General features: G+C 44.0%; 1 protein-coding gene across 3 annotated transcripts in view; it reads right to left on the bottom strand.

Moving 5' to 3' along the window:
• MAP4K5 (mitogen-activated protein kinase kinase kinase kinase 5) overlaps window positions 1-16,458 on the bottom strand; it is a 67,812-nt gene extending 51,354 nt beyond the window's left edge. For 2 of the 3 annotated variants that reach the window (XR_012586588.1, XM_074583573.1), the window contains exons 1-2: window positions 16,208-16,339; window positions 15,702-15,905 (exon numbers count right to left, since the gene is read on the bottom strand). Coding sequence is in view for 2 of the 3 variants with exons in the window: in XM_074583573.1 (XP_074439674.1) it covers window positions 15,702-15,809 (108 nt within the window). In the remaining variant the exon portion in view is untranslated. Of the gene's footprint in view, window positions 1-15,701; window positions 15,906-16,207 lie in introns of all 3 variants that reach the window. The other variant, XM_074583574.1, reaches the window with a different exon arrangement.
• Between the last annotated feature and the right edge of the window lie 200 nt (window positions 16,459-16,658).

The raw sequence follows: 16,658 nt of genomic DNA, 5'->3' as shown, positions 1-16,658 counted from the left end.
CAAGATGAGGCCCTCGATTCCTCGCTGCTGTTCCCAGCACACAAGGAGAAACCCTCAAGACCAACTCTGGGGTCCTGAGGTCTCCCATTACACTGCGGCCTCAACAGAGACCTGTCGTGAAGGCCAGCAAGTCCTCAAGGGGCCTCGGTAACTCGAACACAACAATAACTTCAGGGAGTTTCATCACTTGCTTTGGTTTTTTTTGTGAACACACAAACAAACATCCATAAAAATCAGCACCCAAGAGGCAATATTAAGAAATCCAAGCGGAACTGCCAGACTGGATTAGGTTTCTGATCTGACCGGTTTACCATTTATCCCTCAAGTCGGCAGCAACTGATGTGTTGGAGAAAAATTCCCTCTCGGTGGATGGCGACCTGCTGGTCTGTAACAGAATTTGAATTATGTCCTAATGCAGAAGTTCAAACAACCATTCCTAGTGTTTATCATAATTAACTGTACAATTTTTCTTACTCTTATGATTTACATAAATCAGTCTGTCAGCTTTAAAAAATGCTCTGCAAATACAGCTGTAAAACTACCAGGCAGCTAAAGCAAGAACAGCAACACTGGACATGCTTTTAATGAATGGAAGGAGAGGCTTGTACTTGTGAAACACCACCTCTTCACCAGCTGAGTTGAACACCCAGACTGTAGAGCTGGGTATTCCAGTTTTGGGCCCCCCACTACAAGAAAGACATTGAGGTGCTGGAGCTCATCCAGAGAAGGGCAACGGAGCTGGTGAGGGGTCTGGAGCACAAGTCTTGTGAGGAGCGGCTGAGGGAGCTGGGGGTGTTCAGCCTGGAGAAAAGGAGGCTGAGGGGAGACCTTCTCGCTCTCTACAGCTCCCTGAAAGGAGTGGGTAGCCAGGGGGGGTCAGTCTCTTCTCCCAAGGAACGGGCGATAGGACAAGACGAAACAGCCTCAAGTTGCGCCAGGGGAGGTTTAGGATGGATATTAGGAAAAAATTCTCCACCAAAAGGGTTGTCAAACACTGGAACAGTCTGCCCAGGGAAGTGGTGGACTCACCATCCCTGGAGGTATTTAAAGCCGGGCAGACGTGGTGCTGAGGGACACGGGTTAGTGGTTTTGTCAGAGTTAGGTTGGTGGTTGGACTTGATGATCTGAAAGGTCCCTTCCAACCCAGACAATTCTATGATTCTATTCTATGATTCTAAAAGTCAATACATAACCAGAAAGCTTCTCAGAAAACCCAGCTCAAACGTAACAAGGGTTAATCTCCACTATGCGAGCCTAGAATTGCCAGCCTTCACAAGAGAAGGATACCACTACCTTTTGCGGTCCTGTACGGGAGAATCTCTGCAGAGCTTGATTCTGGAGCTGCACTCCAGCCAAAAATCATAGCTCCCATTGAGTGCATTCCAGTTTTAGAGTGAGTAGGGAGCATGCTGGTTCTTGCCCCACCACCAGGCAGCACACCCTATAAGCACCCTCTGAAAACTCACAGAAATAGTATATGACCCATGTATTTTTTTTCCTGCATTCCCCTGTATCTTATCTCCTAGATGGGTGCATGTACCAAACCCATGCAGGTGTAATTACTGCAGTTCTGTGGGGCTCCCCCACACACTTTTCTTTTATATAAAACAAAACAAGCAAAAACAACCCAAAATGCCCCACGGCCCCATCCTGAGAAAACCTAAATGGAGAACTGGACTGAATAAAGTGCTCAGTGCTGAGAGCATCTCCCTAACAGACGCTGGACACATTTTTCTCCTTCACACAGGAAGGTTGATGGATGGATTAAAAATGTAGGAGAAGGAACAAAAGATTAAAGCTTTAAAAAAAAAAAAAAAAAAGCAGGCCGATTCTGTGAAATATTAATGCAAATCTTACTGAATGGGCTGAGATTTGTGCCAGACAGAAACAACTGTCTCTCCCTTCTCCAACAACCACCTCCTGAGGTGTGCCAGGAGCAGATGTCCAGCTAGTCTTTGCTGCTGGAAAAAGACATCTAATTTCTGATTTTCAGGGCTCTTGCTCTTTTAGGAGGCAGAAACACCCAGAGGCAATTGTTCACCCTGCAGTCTTCCAGCTGGATTTCTGAGACGGAGAGCAGGACGACGCTCCTTTAGAGAGAAAGGCTTTCAGAAACCATGTCCTTAAGAGAGACTTTACAGAGTTATTACACTAAAAGAGAACAATCTCTTACAACCACCACCGTTACTACTTTTCAGAATAAACGAAAAATAATGATTCACATGCTAATTTTACTTTTTGTATTTCTGAATTTCCTGCGTCAGCTAGTTTACACTGCAGCAGCACTCCCAAGATAGCCATCACTTTGGATATCAGAGCTGACTACTGTACAAAGACAAACATTGATTTTGTGGGTGCTCTCCAGATGGACACTGCCACTCCTCCTTCAAGCCAGGAACGTGCATCGGTACAAAGCGGGAGGCAAATTTCACAGCTGTCACTCCCCATTTCCACATTTACAGCACTTGCAGTTTCCCTTATTGAAAGGGCAGAACCCGGAACACACTAAAGTACCAGGGTTTAAAAAAAATCCACATTAAAACCTGAAACCCAGTGCAGTAAGACCTGCGGCTGGCACTCCTAAGCACAGCTATAATGCAAATAAGGCTTAAACGTATTTACTTTTACTGGCAGTTGGTGAAATTTAGATAGTGTATCTCTTGCAGAAAAAATTGGGAGGAGGGGAACCTACCTTTCACTCACAGACTTCAGACACGTTCTTACTCAAGGCCAATTAACTCAAGCAATAAGGGATTAAAAGCTCATTAAAGATATTAGGCCAACTCCTTTTATTCCAGCACAGAAAACCAGACTAAGGATTTGTATAAACGAAGTGGCTTTAGAGATCTCAGCAGCCACTGAATCTCATTCATAGCAGTAACTACTGAAGGACAAAGACCTATGGCAATAAGGGTAAAAATAATAACAAAGCAAAGATCAGCACACGTCTTAACAACATTTATTTAAGAAAAAAAAATAACAAAAGAAGTCAGCTATATGCTTCCAAGCAGAGGTTGGTTATTCTGCTATGAAATTTTCTTGGCAGGTCATCATTTGCAAAATATTTGGCATGATCCTTCTGAAATTGAAAAGATAAAGCTAGAAACTGACCCTGACCACAAAAGCACTATTTAGCAACTAATGCAGCATAAGAGAGACAAACAAATACCAGGAGAGAAAAAAAAAAAGCCCAATTTTGACTCATTTGGAGCAGATCACTGGCAAGAACCGAAACAGAAAAGAATCTCTTCAAGTTACAAGTACATGCATTAGATTGTTTTGAAAGTCTATTAGAAATAGCTCACTTTCCTGAGGAATAATATACATTTTTTAATGTAAGATCACACAACTCAAAGAATGCCAATGAAGCTGCTAATATACTTAAGATCGAGTAGATGCCAAACAGCTTTACTGGCCAGGCTATAAAATAGGGGCAGGGAGGAACCCAAACCAACAACAACAACAAAAAAAAAACAACCTAAAAACCTTCACACATATTATTTAACTACAAAAAGAGAAGGATTTTAAAAGGGTTAATTCACCAAAACATACAAAGAATAAATGAACAGTTTTATTTTATTCTCATGCTGAATTCATTGATCACAACACAGGAAAACACCCCACAGAATTATGCACTACAAATTCAAGTAACATTAAAAAATTACATATTTTATCAGCTGCAGGGGAATTTATTTATTCATTAGAGATGAAAGAACTGAGATGCATCAACCAAAATACCTGACAAGTACCTACGTCTCTTCTTTTCACTGAAAATAAAATATATCAGTGCGAGTTGATCAGATACAGCACTCAGTCTCCGAACATCCCTACCAAGTCCAGACAGCACTATTAACCCCACTTCATGCAAAAGGAAGACACCAACATTTTTAATTGCAGGGAGGCTATGACGAACTTATGATTAGTTGTACATAACAAGGATGGAACCACTAAGCAACACGTCATAGTCACGCAGGAAATCCATGGCTGGGGTCCAAAGCACTGGACTGCGCTTTCCCATCACAACAAGGAATATGGCTTTCTAGGCAGGCAGGAAGAAGTCTCTAAAGGAAAAGGCAATGGCTTTTTTTTTTTTTTTTTTTTTTAAATTAAGCCACTTGTGTTGCATTAAAGAATTTTAAGACCATCATTTTACTTTTTTGACAACGAAGCAATTTTTTACTGCTTTGCGTTGTAACCATGAGTTGACTGACAGTAAGATGTGTCCCCTCTGAAAGGGGGAGCTAAGGAATCGCTGCTGGTATTTTAAAGAGGAGAAGAAACTTCAATTCTGAGATTGCATCTCTTACACCATCGCTATCTGCATGCAACTTCCTAAAACACCAGAAATACCTTCAGACCTACTTTCAGACTAGTCAGACTGAAATATCCAAGTGTATGCATTTTGCTGGGGGTTTTGTTTGTTTTATTGGAGTTATTTTGCCTAGAATTGCAGCCCTCCGTGCTGTAACCGAGCCGTGTCTGCAAGCTCTTTTTGAGCTATGGAATTTTTTTGGCAAACCCCTCTATCTTTCCACATCACACACAAGCTCTTCTGCAGTACCAAGCCTTCCAAACCCAGGATACAAACCTATATCCACTCCTTATTGTAATTTATTTGAGAGAACTCTGAGAGGTGCAGGTGAAAAATGTCGCTTTCAGTAGAAAAATCTAACTCCAACAAAGCTGTTCAGCAATTGCCTCCTTAAAATTTCAATTCCTCAGAGACAAACTCAGTTACAAAACCAAAAGGAACAAGCCATGACATTGTCTTCATGAATAAAATAGGTCTGGGTGCTTTGTTCTTTGTTGTTGTTATTGTTAAATAAAACAGCGACCAGAATAGAAAGAATGAATAAAAAAGCAGCCGTGTAAATCAAAGAAGTTAAAAGAAAACTAGTTAAAAATAGGAGCAGGGAGATTCTTCTTCTGTAAACTTTGTTTTGCACCTGTACTGTATCAATCGTTACCTTCTTGGGATGGAAGATGGTCAAGACATAATGATTTCCCCTCCATTTCATTTGTGTATGTGTGTATACATACCGCAGTCTGCCTGACATCTGACTACTGGGACAGTACCACTGTTCAGCTGTTTCTATGTTTCTACTAGAATAACACCCAACATTTATTTACAACCTTAATTTTATATCTTATGGTGATGAAATGGAGATCAGTAGTATTTCTAATTCAGTAAGCAATTCTAAACCACAGCCTGGAATTCTGTTGAAATAAACAGAAATTGCATTTTGGTAATTTTTTTAATGAGGAAAATTTGAACTTTTAAATGGGCTAGATAAATGAGCAAGGTTAAGTATACAGTATGTTTTGCACTTACACTGATTAAGTAAAAGAGGAAATATGCTGCCATTTCATTACAGATGATATCTTTCACTATTTTACAGCTCTTATCCTCTCACACCCTACTTTTAACCAGAATGGAGGAGAGAAAAGAACCTTTTTTTCTTTTTAATTTTTTTCTCAATTTTGGCTGATCCACACATTTAAATGATGTAACTTGAAAAGAAGAAAAAAAAAGTTTTTCTCCAGCTTAATCTACAGTTGTCAAACACCAGTTTCACTTCAGTTTCAAGCCCTTGGCCTGTGACTTCCCCACTTTACTGGTTCAACTTTCTTTAAAACATGGACTGAAAACATGTTGCTCAAACAATATTCATGCTACAGAAATTGTAGCATTACAGTAAATTAGGCCTGATGATTTAACTGACATTTTAATGATACAGGTTTGGGTTTTTTTCTTTTTGATTTTAATATACTAGAAAACATCTTCCATCTTCTCTTATTCCTCTGTTGAGGATAACATGGACAAGATTTCCTTAACATATACAAGATTTCCTCTTAGCATGAATTTATAACACCTGAGGGCTAATTCAGTTGCCCCATGCATTCAGTCCTCAGCATCCCGGTTGTCCTAAGAACTGCTATATTGGGAGGTTTGATGATCTGCACACCCACTTAGCAGAAAGGAGCAAGTGATAGGATCTTCCAGAAGTAAAACACTGACCTGTGGGGTTTTTTTTCTGATGTAAGACAGCAGCCAAAATCCAGGAAAGGAATGCAAAAGTAGTCCTGTAAATCAAAATAGATTCTAGCCACATCCTTCAGTAGAAACCCTAAGCTGTCACACTTAGGGTCACCCTAAGCTTCCACCCTAAGCTGTAGAAACCCTAAGCAGTACATATTACATGTACAATAAGGTCTCTGCAAGTATATTCCACCTGCAGGAAGATTAAGATCCCATCATTGCCCTTCCCTGCACACAAACAGCAGAGACTGAATTCACATAACCAAAGGGCAACCGCACAGGGATCACGTGCAAATTCCACTTCAAGCTTCGGAATGCTTCCTGTAGCTAAAGAAAACGATATGCAGGGATGAAGTAATGAAAGCAGAAACCATGAGAGAGTAGGAGGGCCAAGGCTGTAACGTCGAATGAACTCAACGTCCAGAGACCTCAAATAAAGCTGATAAGGGAAATAGCCTGGCACCACGCCTCTCAGGGCAAACCCAGCGCTGCTGCCTGGTTGGAAGGCTGTATCTCACTTTCCACACACTGCCTGAAGCACCAAGGCTCCGAGAAACAGAGGCAACACCTGCTTCACCTCTTACAGAATTTCATCATATCATACTTCCATGGAGAAAAGCCACAGCCTGCCTGTCCTCCTCCTCCACCCCTACAGGACCTGACTGCTGCTCAAGCCAGCACAGTCAGTCCATGCTCAAGGCATCCCACTGCAGGATTTAGACAAACCTCAACACCCACAGAATGAGAAAAAGGAAAAATTTACATTCTTGTATCCTAAACAGGCGGTCGGTTGTGACTGCTGAAGAGATGGCAGATCATAAAATGTTCTCAAGATCTCCCTACCCACCCTCCTAAGTCCCTTTGTTCCACGCTGCACACACGCCCCACCCCCCCACCCCCCCCCGCCGAGTTTGATATCATGAGCCAAATTTAAAAACAAACTCTCTAGACAGGAACTGTTTGGCAAAGTTTTAAAGGCACTATGTTAATCAAAAAGCTACTCTTGCCTCTTCACAATTAACCAAGAAGCAGGGGCTCAGAACTCAAGCAGCGCTTTAAATTTAAACAGAGACACGCCTGACAAAAGGAAACAGCGCTATCAGAAAATGCTTATCCTGTCCAAATACTGACCCAGACACCTCCTAAATATCATGCGGGAGAAGGTATTTTGACCACGCAGATAAATGCCGTCCAGCCTCAGAAACGCTTGCCCCTCGGTAGCTGCTAAGGCTACACAAGCGATGCCCACACAGCTGAGCCAGCGCGGTTCCTTCCTGCCACATGTCCTACCGACAATGTCCTCCCCTGCAGAAGAAATCCTCGTATCGAGGCAGGGGGCATTTAAAATGGCAACGCTTCTTTCACAAAACCAGTTGTAAATGAAAAGAGATCTCAGCCGTTTAAAGGAATCAATCATTATATTTAAATTAACAGCTCCCCTCTGACAGACAATACAAATGTGAACACCTGCAAGGAATACATCAAATACTCTCCCTTACCCCACTGTGGACCGAGGGCATCAAAAGCAATTTCAGCTGCTGTTTTTAAACTCCTCGTAAATATAACACAAATACTCAAAGCTGTGAATCACTGAAGAGCAGTGAACAGTCATCAGGCATTGCTTCCTGTCAAATTTTAATTCTTTAAGTTTTATCAAGTCAAAGTACATCTATAAAAGATGGTATGGCCCCACCTTTATTCTTTCTACCAACCATGTTTACATTTCCGTGCCTGTGCAAGAGACTTTACCCCTTATCTTCCCTTAAGATTAATGACTAAATCTCCCAAACATTTTTGGTAGTCTGATAATTATAATTCAACTATTATCTTGCATGTCTGTACATTAAACAGCAAGTTAAGGCAAATGTAACACAACTCTATATTGCTTCAATAGCAATGATCAGCAAACAGCCATACACACAGCTGCTAAAAAAAACAAGAATACAGCTTCTTGGGGTGGACCATCACATTAAACGTAAGAAGAAATGATGCCTTTATTGCTGCCCAGGAAAGAGCTACATAAAGAAAGCTCAAGACCAATTTCTTACCAATAAACTCACAGAATCCCCCTGCAATGACCTCTTCACTCTCTGAAGAGAAACAGCACTTGCCTTTCTGGACCGTCTCAAAACTCACATTTCAATGGGCTATAAATCCAGCTGTTCACACTAACCTGAAAATATGTTTCATTCAGCTTTCTGGACATGCCCAGTCAAATCTTCCTCATCTCTATGAAAACACGAACCTTCTACACACCATATTCATGCAGAAGACACAAAAATAAGACTTGGGAGAAGAGTAACGCCAACATGCCAAGATATCAAATATGGCATTAAAGTTCAGTAAATGCAGCAGTTCTGGCCACCAGGACTGCGGGTCAGCTCAAAGCTTGGAGGGATATCCCTGACTGCATCTTGCAGGATCTTTTCACTATCTTCAGGAGCAGAGAAGTCAGCAGAAACACATATAGCAATGCACAGGACAGCAGACTAGGGAAAAGTACTGGAAGAGGCTAAGGCTTTGGAACAAAAGCCTTGGCACTTCTTATTCTCCCTCTTTTCCAACAAATTTCAGATTTTTTACTGCCTGCTCTTGATGTACTGACCAGCGTCTGCTCAAACCATATCCAATTTTTCAGCCAAGCCACTCTTGAACAGATTCCCTAAATGAGAAAAGGGAAAGGGGGTGGGAGATGCACGACAAATAATGCTGTCTGGTGCTGCCTGTGTAAACATGCTCTCCTGTCCAGCAAACCACAGCCTGGAGAAAAACGTGGTGGTACATAATATCAAAACCCCTTCATTATAATTATTCAGATTGAGTTAACCCGTCAGAAAGATTACTCTAATTGGTGAGGCCAAATGGTAAGTTCAGATAAACGATCTCTGGCATGTCTCTTCCATAGGTATACTTGGCAAGGAGATTTGGGGAAGGTCTGGTGGAATAAAGTGTCTTCTGCTATTTTTCAACTACTGCCAGCGTCAGGTCTACCTTATTTACCTACTCCCATTAAAAGCAAGGTAGCATCTGTTTCTGTAGACGACAAACGCAAAATCTTGAACAAAATACCCTGCCATTCTCATGGACTTTTTATTAGAATCCCAGAATGCACTCAGGAACTCCAAAATTGCCATAAAGCACAAATCAGAGGTTGCTGCATCCACCAAACCTTGCCAAGTGCTCTTATTGCTAGGAAGCCTTCAGAAATCAGGGAAGAACTATTCCAACTTCTTCAAGAAATATAAAATCTGAAATCCTAACAAATGGCCAAGTATGAGAAGGTGGTCTTGGCAATCTAAATTGCAAGTCATCGGGGTTGCCTGGAGTTGAAGGACAACTTTTACGAATATGGAGACCTACCCATTTTGCATTGTTCTCAAATGGAATCACCTTGGGTTGATGCTGCCATTTCCAGCCGTAACCCAGAAGCCAGGTGCCAAACACAAATAAAGGTAGCAAGCATATTTGTTTTTGCAGCTGCAGAGCGGATGGACAGTTGCTGGTGTCAGCAAAATAAGCTGGCCAACTCAGTTACGGCCTTGCTAACAGGAAGAGCTATTCTCTCTGACGTGGATGATATGCGCACTTCTACCATGCACCTCAGCTGATGGAACTGGGAATCACTCAGGCACCTCATGCTATAAATCTTGGACGCGTTCAACGTTACACAAATGCATTGGAAATGAAAATGATCACTGCATCTTCTGGTGACAAAGATGAAGTAGATACCGGTATGCAAATGTTCTGATCTTCGATCTGTTCTTCCTTCTCAGAGATTTCCTCTGCTGCTGGGGGGGTGGCTGGTGTGTGTGTTTCAAAGGGGATGCACAAACTGCACTATCCACTCCTCTGAATGGATATCTCGCGTTGAAACAGAACTCTGGGGTGGAAGGCAGAAAAGACATGGCTCATGTAAAGCACCTCTCGTGTTAGAGACTGGTCTCCAAAAACGTGTGTAACATGCAGGGAACAAAAGAACACGCTCTGGTTAACTCCTTCCTGTGCAAGTCTGCAGGATGCCTCAGCCTCCCTCACTGATTGTACCACAGATAAATGAGAAATAACAAAACCATCTACCCAGCAGAATGTCTCCTGAAGGACGAGTACTAGACAGTATACCACAGCTGAGGACTATGTCAGAGACAAGGCTGGTACCAATAGGACATTAAACTCAACAGGCTCTTGGTTCCTCCTTGGCTTAAGAGACCCTGGCTCCAGCCTTGGTATTTGCTGATGGCAGCACACTGAGAAGTTGCTACCACTCTTTTCTTGGGCTCCTCCGAGGACCTAATCCAGGAGGACAACTCTCTTCAAAAGAGCTGGAAAAGAAATCAGACTTTATTTTTAAGATTTCAGAGACTACCTGCTTGTGAAAGTAAGTGACAGGGAGAAGCAGACATAGGGAGAAACATTCTATTCCCACCACATAACCTACCATTAACAGAAAACATGAGCAAAGGAGGTAATATTTAATGCCAAACAGCTTTGAATGTTCTGCGACAAAGACCAAACGCTTAATAAGAAAAAAAAGATTACAAATGGAAAAGCAAGGGCTTCCCCCCAACTCCTGAATATCCTAACAGAAAGTGTCAATAAGCCGCTGAGTATCTTAGTTCTCAGAAATAAATATATATATATATATATATATCCTACTGACTGCATCCTTCAAGAAAAGCGTGCAATTTCCCAGAAGAGAAACTCAACAGCAACAAGAAGAAGCTCAACAGCGCTGGTTCGATGCCATTCTAAACACCCTTCGTATGGAAAACCAAGAGTACGCAGAGTTCAGGCATGGCTACAGCAAACACTTCTAACCAGAAGGCTTTGATCTGGAGAGGAAGAGTGGAATCCCCCAATGTGGCAGATGTTTTATGGTAATTTATATGCGTAAGCAACGTATATTCACCAGGGACAGAAGTGCTGAATCAGGGATGGCCAATCCAATTGGCGTGCAGCTGCCAAAACATATTTGTATGAAGTTGAGAGTACGTGATTAAAAACTGTCATAGCCATAATTGTACTCCGTCTGGTATTAAAACAAAGCCTCAATACTCCATTCTTAACCTGTTGACTTTAAGTAGTTGAATGCTTTAACCAGTAAATTCTCATGATCTGCGAAATTAAGACTGACGTTAAGAATTATTTTCCAAATATCAAATGCAGGTTCTCAACGGCTTTTGACTGCACCAGGAATTCTACTCCAGAGCTCTGAGAACAAGGCACTGGCCACACATGCACGGCTGAAACCTGACTCAAGCTGGACAGAGTCCCACTTTTATGGCAACCTTTAAAAAAAAAAAAAAATTTTTTTAAAACCATATTTGAGTAACAGAGTCTGTCTGCCACGATCCAATTTCATTGCTCACTATTCTCCTGCAGCAGTGATCAGTGTCAAACCAGTACAGGTTTCTTCTAAGTTAATGCCTTTACCTGGTACAGAAGATGATAAAAAATCCAAAGAGAATAAGAAAGACTGAGCAGGTGACTCAAGAAGGAATGTCATTTCCATGATATTTAATAAAAATCCATTTCTTGTTTACAGATAGTTTCTGCTATTAATTTGGTACATTTCTCTCCCCCTGTGCTTACTTCTACAGAAAGCTACTGTAGCACTGTTCACAATCCTGCTTGGAAAATCCCAAACAAGACGGCTTTAGAATTGCTGCACAAGATCATATTTGATCATCGCTGCACAGTGAGGACAGACATCCAGCTATTCATCCCGCAAAGGCAGCCTGCAGGGGGGTGCTGGGCTGAGAAAATACATGATCTTTCAGCTCAGCTGCCAAACAAGAGCATTCAAAAAGACAGTCTGCATAAGCCATCCTTTTGTTCCCCTTCTCCAAAATCGAAGATTAGTTAAAACTCTGTTTGGGACGCTTGCATTAAAAAACACAAGCCCTGTACAGCTGGGGGAGAAGGAGACAGAGGAGGTAGTACTGAGGGGAAGTCTTTTGCTCCCCTGTAGTTAACAGGCTGATGGTGAAAGCACTCCCACATGTAGGCTTTAAATTCCTTTTTATGTGCAAAGGGTGGTGACCCCATATCTCTCACCATGACACAGGGTGTTATTTCCCCTAAACCTCTCCACCAAACCTATTTTGAGTCATTAATAAATACTCAAATAAAAAGTCCATGCAAGAAATCCCAGTAAGATACAGCTGAAGTAAATTATCACCCTAATACACTACTTGTTTTCTAAGTCCCTTCAGGACACTGACATCTACAAATACGTATCACCTAACGACTTGATGTTCTGATGCAACCAAACCGCTCAAGCTAACCAAAACAGGCTAGTCTTACACTATCCCAAGTACTTCCGGAAAATACCATCGACTGCAGAAACACATACTTACACAGCTGACGATGTGAACTTGGTATCAAAACTGCCTTATACAAATGAGACTACAAGGCCTTACAGAAAAGCTGCAGGTTCACCGACAGGTCACGCTGGCATGAAAACCCATCCTGGGAAACATCTAACCACGCTATGGGAGTTTACCTGGGATGGGATCTGATGGGCCACTTCCTAGTGCTGGAGATTACATTCCACTTACAGTTTCTAGCAGCTTTTTGAATTTTCTGCCCTAAGACACTGGTCAACTGGATGTTTCTGCATTAACATACCCCCCCCAATGTCTATTTCAGCTTGACCCCGCAGATGCATGCACAAACCTATATCATTTTAAAATACTGCTTTGAGACTTTCATGTATATGAACAAGGAGGGCAAACAGAAATCTTGCCAGAAAAGCCAAATTAAAACCTCACTCCTGTATACCTCACTTTGGCATTGTTAAGGGATACAATGCCGAGGATGCTAACCAGTTGACAGAGAGTGGGGACAAAAAAAAACAACATACTGTCAGCAAATTATTAAGTTCCAGTGAGTACCCAATCTTCATTATTACAGCCTCTTTCAAAACTCAGTAATTTAAGATAGCTTGATACGATGCTTTGAGAAATAAATTATTCCAATTAGAATAGAATTGGCTTAACTGTCATATCCTCTGTTAAGAAGAAAAAAAGCTTTCCCAACACAGATGAGACAACTAATGTGTTAGGACTGTAATGGAAATTGTACTTCCAAGACTGGTAGACCCAAACTTGGACCTACTTTGACATGCTGTGAATAGGTAAGAGAATCATTTATTTATGGATGGTTTCTCCCCCACCCTGAAATGCACTTTGGGGGAAAAATAATTATTAAAACAACATCAACAATCCAGTACTTACGAGCAACCCTACAATCAGCCATTGTGTGCCATGTGACAGACGAGAAAAAGCCCCACAAACACTAAGAAAACACATTTCAGTTTTAAGCTTCCATAGTAGTAATGAAAAGCAAAGTGGGTAGATTTTTAGAAAGGCCTTAAATATTCTTCTGTAACCTAATAGCGAACACAAATATTTGCTTAACCTCCGCCTTCAACATCCAAAAAAGAACCAATTACTCTAAAAGCTACCAAATGCCCCAAAAAGAATTTGAGGCATGAACCACTGCCACCAAAAAGCATCTGAGGAAGAGGCAGATCTCCCACAGTCAGAAAGGCTGCCTCATTTAGACATCCTAAAAACAACTGTGCTGGAGACGCTGGTGACTCATTATTAGCGATGGAGCAGAGAAACCACTTGAAGAGGTGAGAGGAAAATTCCATTTTAATTTAAGAGCGCTCTCTAGCAAACCTTGCCCGAGCTCTGCAATGTTACAACAATTGGATATTCACTAAGAAATGCATTTTATAAACACTACTGACAGTCCTCAGCAAGCACAAGATGTGCCATGTGTGCTAAGAAGAGATTTACCATGGACCAAGAAAAATAAAAGCACAATGTTTATACATTAAGTCCTTTAAAGAAAAAAGGTTTACCTTAGTCACTTTTAAAATTAATGTCAATTACTTTAAAAAATAAGTTTGCTTTGCATATTTGTCATAACAGCCAGTGCCATCCAACTCAGTATTGCCTCAATACAGTTCCTCCCTGTTGCAGGGCTTTATAAAAACAAAGAGCAAACCAATGACCTAGAAACAAATGTAGGCTCTCAAACTACTTTAAACTCATTAACTTTATACTTGCTTTAGACTCATAACAATGTCTAAAAAGACTGCCAAAGACTTTGATTTAAATTCACCAAGTTGCACTACGAGAAGGTTTGGGTTTATTCCTATCTGAAATGGTTTCAGGAACAGAAGGCACATTTTTCATAACCCAAAGAATGGAGGGAGGAGGGCAGGGCTGTGAGGTTGGTTGTTTTTTTTTTTTTTTTAAAGGGGATATGTTTACATGGCAGAGAGCAGAGCCATGCATTCAAACCAGCTCCGGAACCGGAAGCTGTATGACATGTCAGCACAGCTCTCCGCTAATTACCAGGATAACGAGAAGCAGAATATTTCTTTTTCCACAAAGAGCAAAGGGATGACACAAAAATACTCCTCTGCAATGCAACTAGTTATTTCTCATTGTGCTGCCCTCCCTGTACTATGCAGGCATACTCAGACAAAGTAGCTCAAGGTGTGTTGAGTTCCTGATTTATGAAACCTGAAAGGTCCTTTTAAAGGATTTAGCGCTAGATTCCCTAGCAAAGAAGTGATCTGTGCACAGCACTCTAGGAGAGGTAAAAAAAAAAAAAAAAAAGAAAAGAAAAAGGACAGTAAATATGCACCAAGAAAACTTTTAAAAATAACTCCCCCAGGCCATAAGTAACCATTTCAAAGGGGTGGTGGGAATAGGATCCATCTACAAAACTTCAATTTGAACATTAGCGAAGAGCCCTCCCCCAGCCTGAGCAATTACTGCCGCCTTTCATGTGGCAGAGTAACACACCTTTTCTTGTAAGGTTGGCTGCGTCAGGTCTATTTTAAACACAACAGCATTACAAAGTAAAATATCACAGCCACTCTTCCCATGCAGCTGAAAATGCAGATTGCCAAACACAAGCCAAAAACTTTAAGGCTTCTTTTATAAGCAACCCAAGCCTTCAAACTGCTGAGCATCCCTGACACTTGGGGAAGGGGCTCCCAGAGAAGCACACAGAGAGGAATGCGCTATGCCTGCGGTGCTGAGGGACACGGTTTAGTGGTGGACTTGGCAGAGCTAAGTTGATGGCTGGACTCGATGATCTTAAAGGTCTTTTCCAACCTAAACGATTCTATGATTCCATGCTCATACCATCCCATTTCCCATGGCCGTGGCTCTGGTGATGTGAGCACCGTTTCAAGAGCATCTACCGGACTTGCAGCACTAACTGTACCGCGAGCTGTAACTCCGTTCCAGCTTCTGAAGAGCTTTAATCTGCTTCTGCCTTTTGCAAGCTATTATTAACCTCACGGATAAACTTGCACCCTTTTAATCAGGTGCTTTAACTGATGCGTTCTGGAAACAGGTACATCAAACAAACATCCTCTGCCTTCTCCAGCAGTAACACGGGAAGTATCATTCACCAGTTCAAACCTCTAAGAAATCAGTGAGGGGACTGGTAAAACGGCCCCTTCGCCCACACTGCAAGCCAATTCATTTTAAATAGAAGTGTTAGACGGGGAGGGGAACCTCACGCCTTGCCAGGGCTGCCCCCAGGTTTGCAAGAACCACCGTCTCCCAGCCCGTCCCTTGTCGCCCCGAGCCCGGCCCCGCCGTGAGGGGACCCCCGGAGCGGCGCTCACCTTGTAGACATCGCCGTAGGTGCCGCTGCCCACCCGCTGGATCAGCTCGTAGTCCTGCTGCGGGTTCCGCCTCAGGATATCCCCGCTCGGCCGCGCCGCCGGCTCCATCTCCGGCCACCCGCCGAGGGAAGGGCAGCAGCGGCCGCTTTCCTCCTCGCCCCGCCGGCCGGGGATGCTCCTAACGCGGCAGCCGGCCCATGGCTCCTGCGGCGGAAAGCGCCTGCTGAGGGGGGGTAGCTCCCGGGGCGGCCTCCGGGCCGCGGCCGCCGAGACAAAGGCGGGTAGCCGGCGGTTGCCACGGCAGTTGGCGGCCCGGCGGCGGTGGGCAGCGCCCGGGGCAACGGGGAAAGGACGAACCCGGCGGGGAGCAACGGCCCCGAGCGCTGTGGGGAGGGAGGTCCCGTCCCGCCGGCGCTGAGGAGGCGCCGCGGCCCGCCCGCCGCCGGCCGGGGCAGCCGCCGGCCCGCCCGCAGCCAGGCCCGCAGCAAGGCCGGGCCGGCTCCTACCTGCGCGCCCACAGCCCTTTGTCCCGCCGCAGAGGGAGAGCCGCCGCCGCCTCCTCCCACCGCGGCCCCGCGCTCCTCCCCGGCTCCGCCGCGGCCCCGGCCCCCCACGCACGCACCGCCCGGCCAAGCCGGGACGGGACGGGTCGGGTCGGGACGGGTCGGGACGGCACGGCAGCGGGGCCTCCGCGACGCCGCAGCGCCACAGCGCGGCCAACAGCACCGGCACCGCCGCGGCCCTTCCTCCCCTCTTCCCTCTCCTCCCCTCCTCTCCCTCCTGCCCGCCCGCTTCCCTCCCTCCGCCCCTCAGCAGCCGGCAGCACGGCCGGAGCCCGCAGGCCGCTCTCCCCCGGCGGCGGGGGGGGTCTCCGTGCCCGGTAGGGACAGAAGCAGGGGTGCGGCTGGGCCGCGGTGGGGCTGGAGGCCTCACTGCCCGGCCTGAAGGTGCCCACCG

This window comes from Larus michahellis, chromosome 4 (genome assembly GCF_964199755.1).
Source record: "Larus michahellis chromosome 4, bLarMic1.1, whole genome shotgun sequence".
Classification (NCBI taxonomy): Eukaryota; Metazoa; Chordata; class Aves; order Charadriiformes; family Laridae; genus Larus; species Larus michahellis.
Note: the sequence above shows the minus strand (reverse complement) of the source record. Positions and strands in the feature narration are given on the sequence as shown.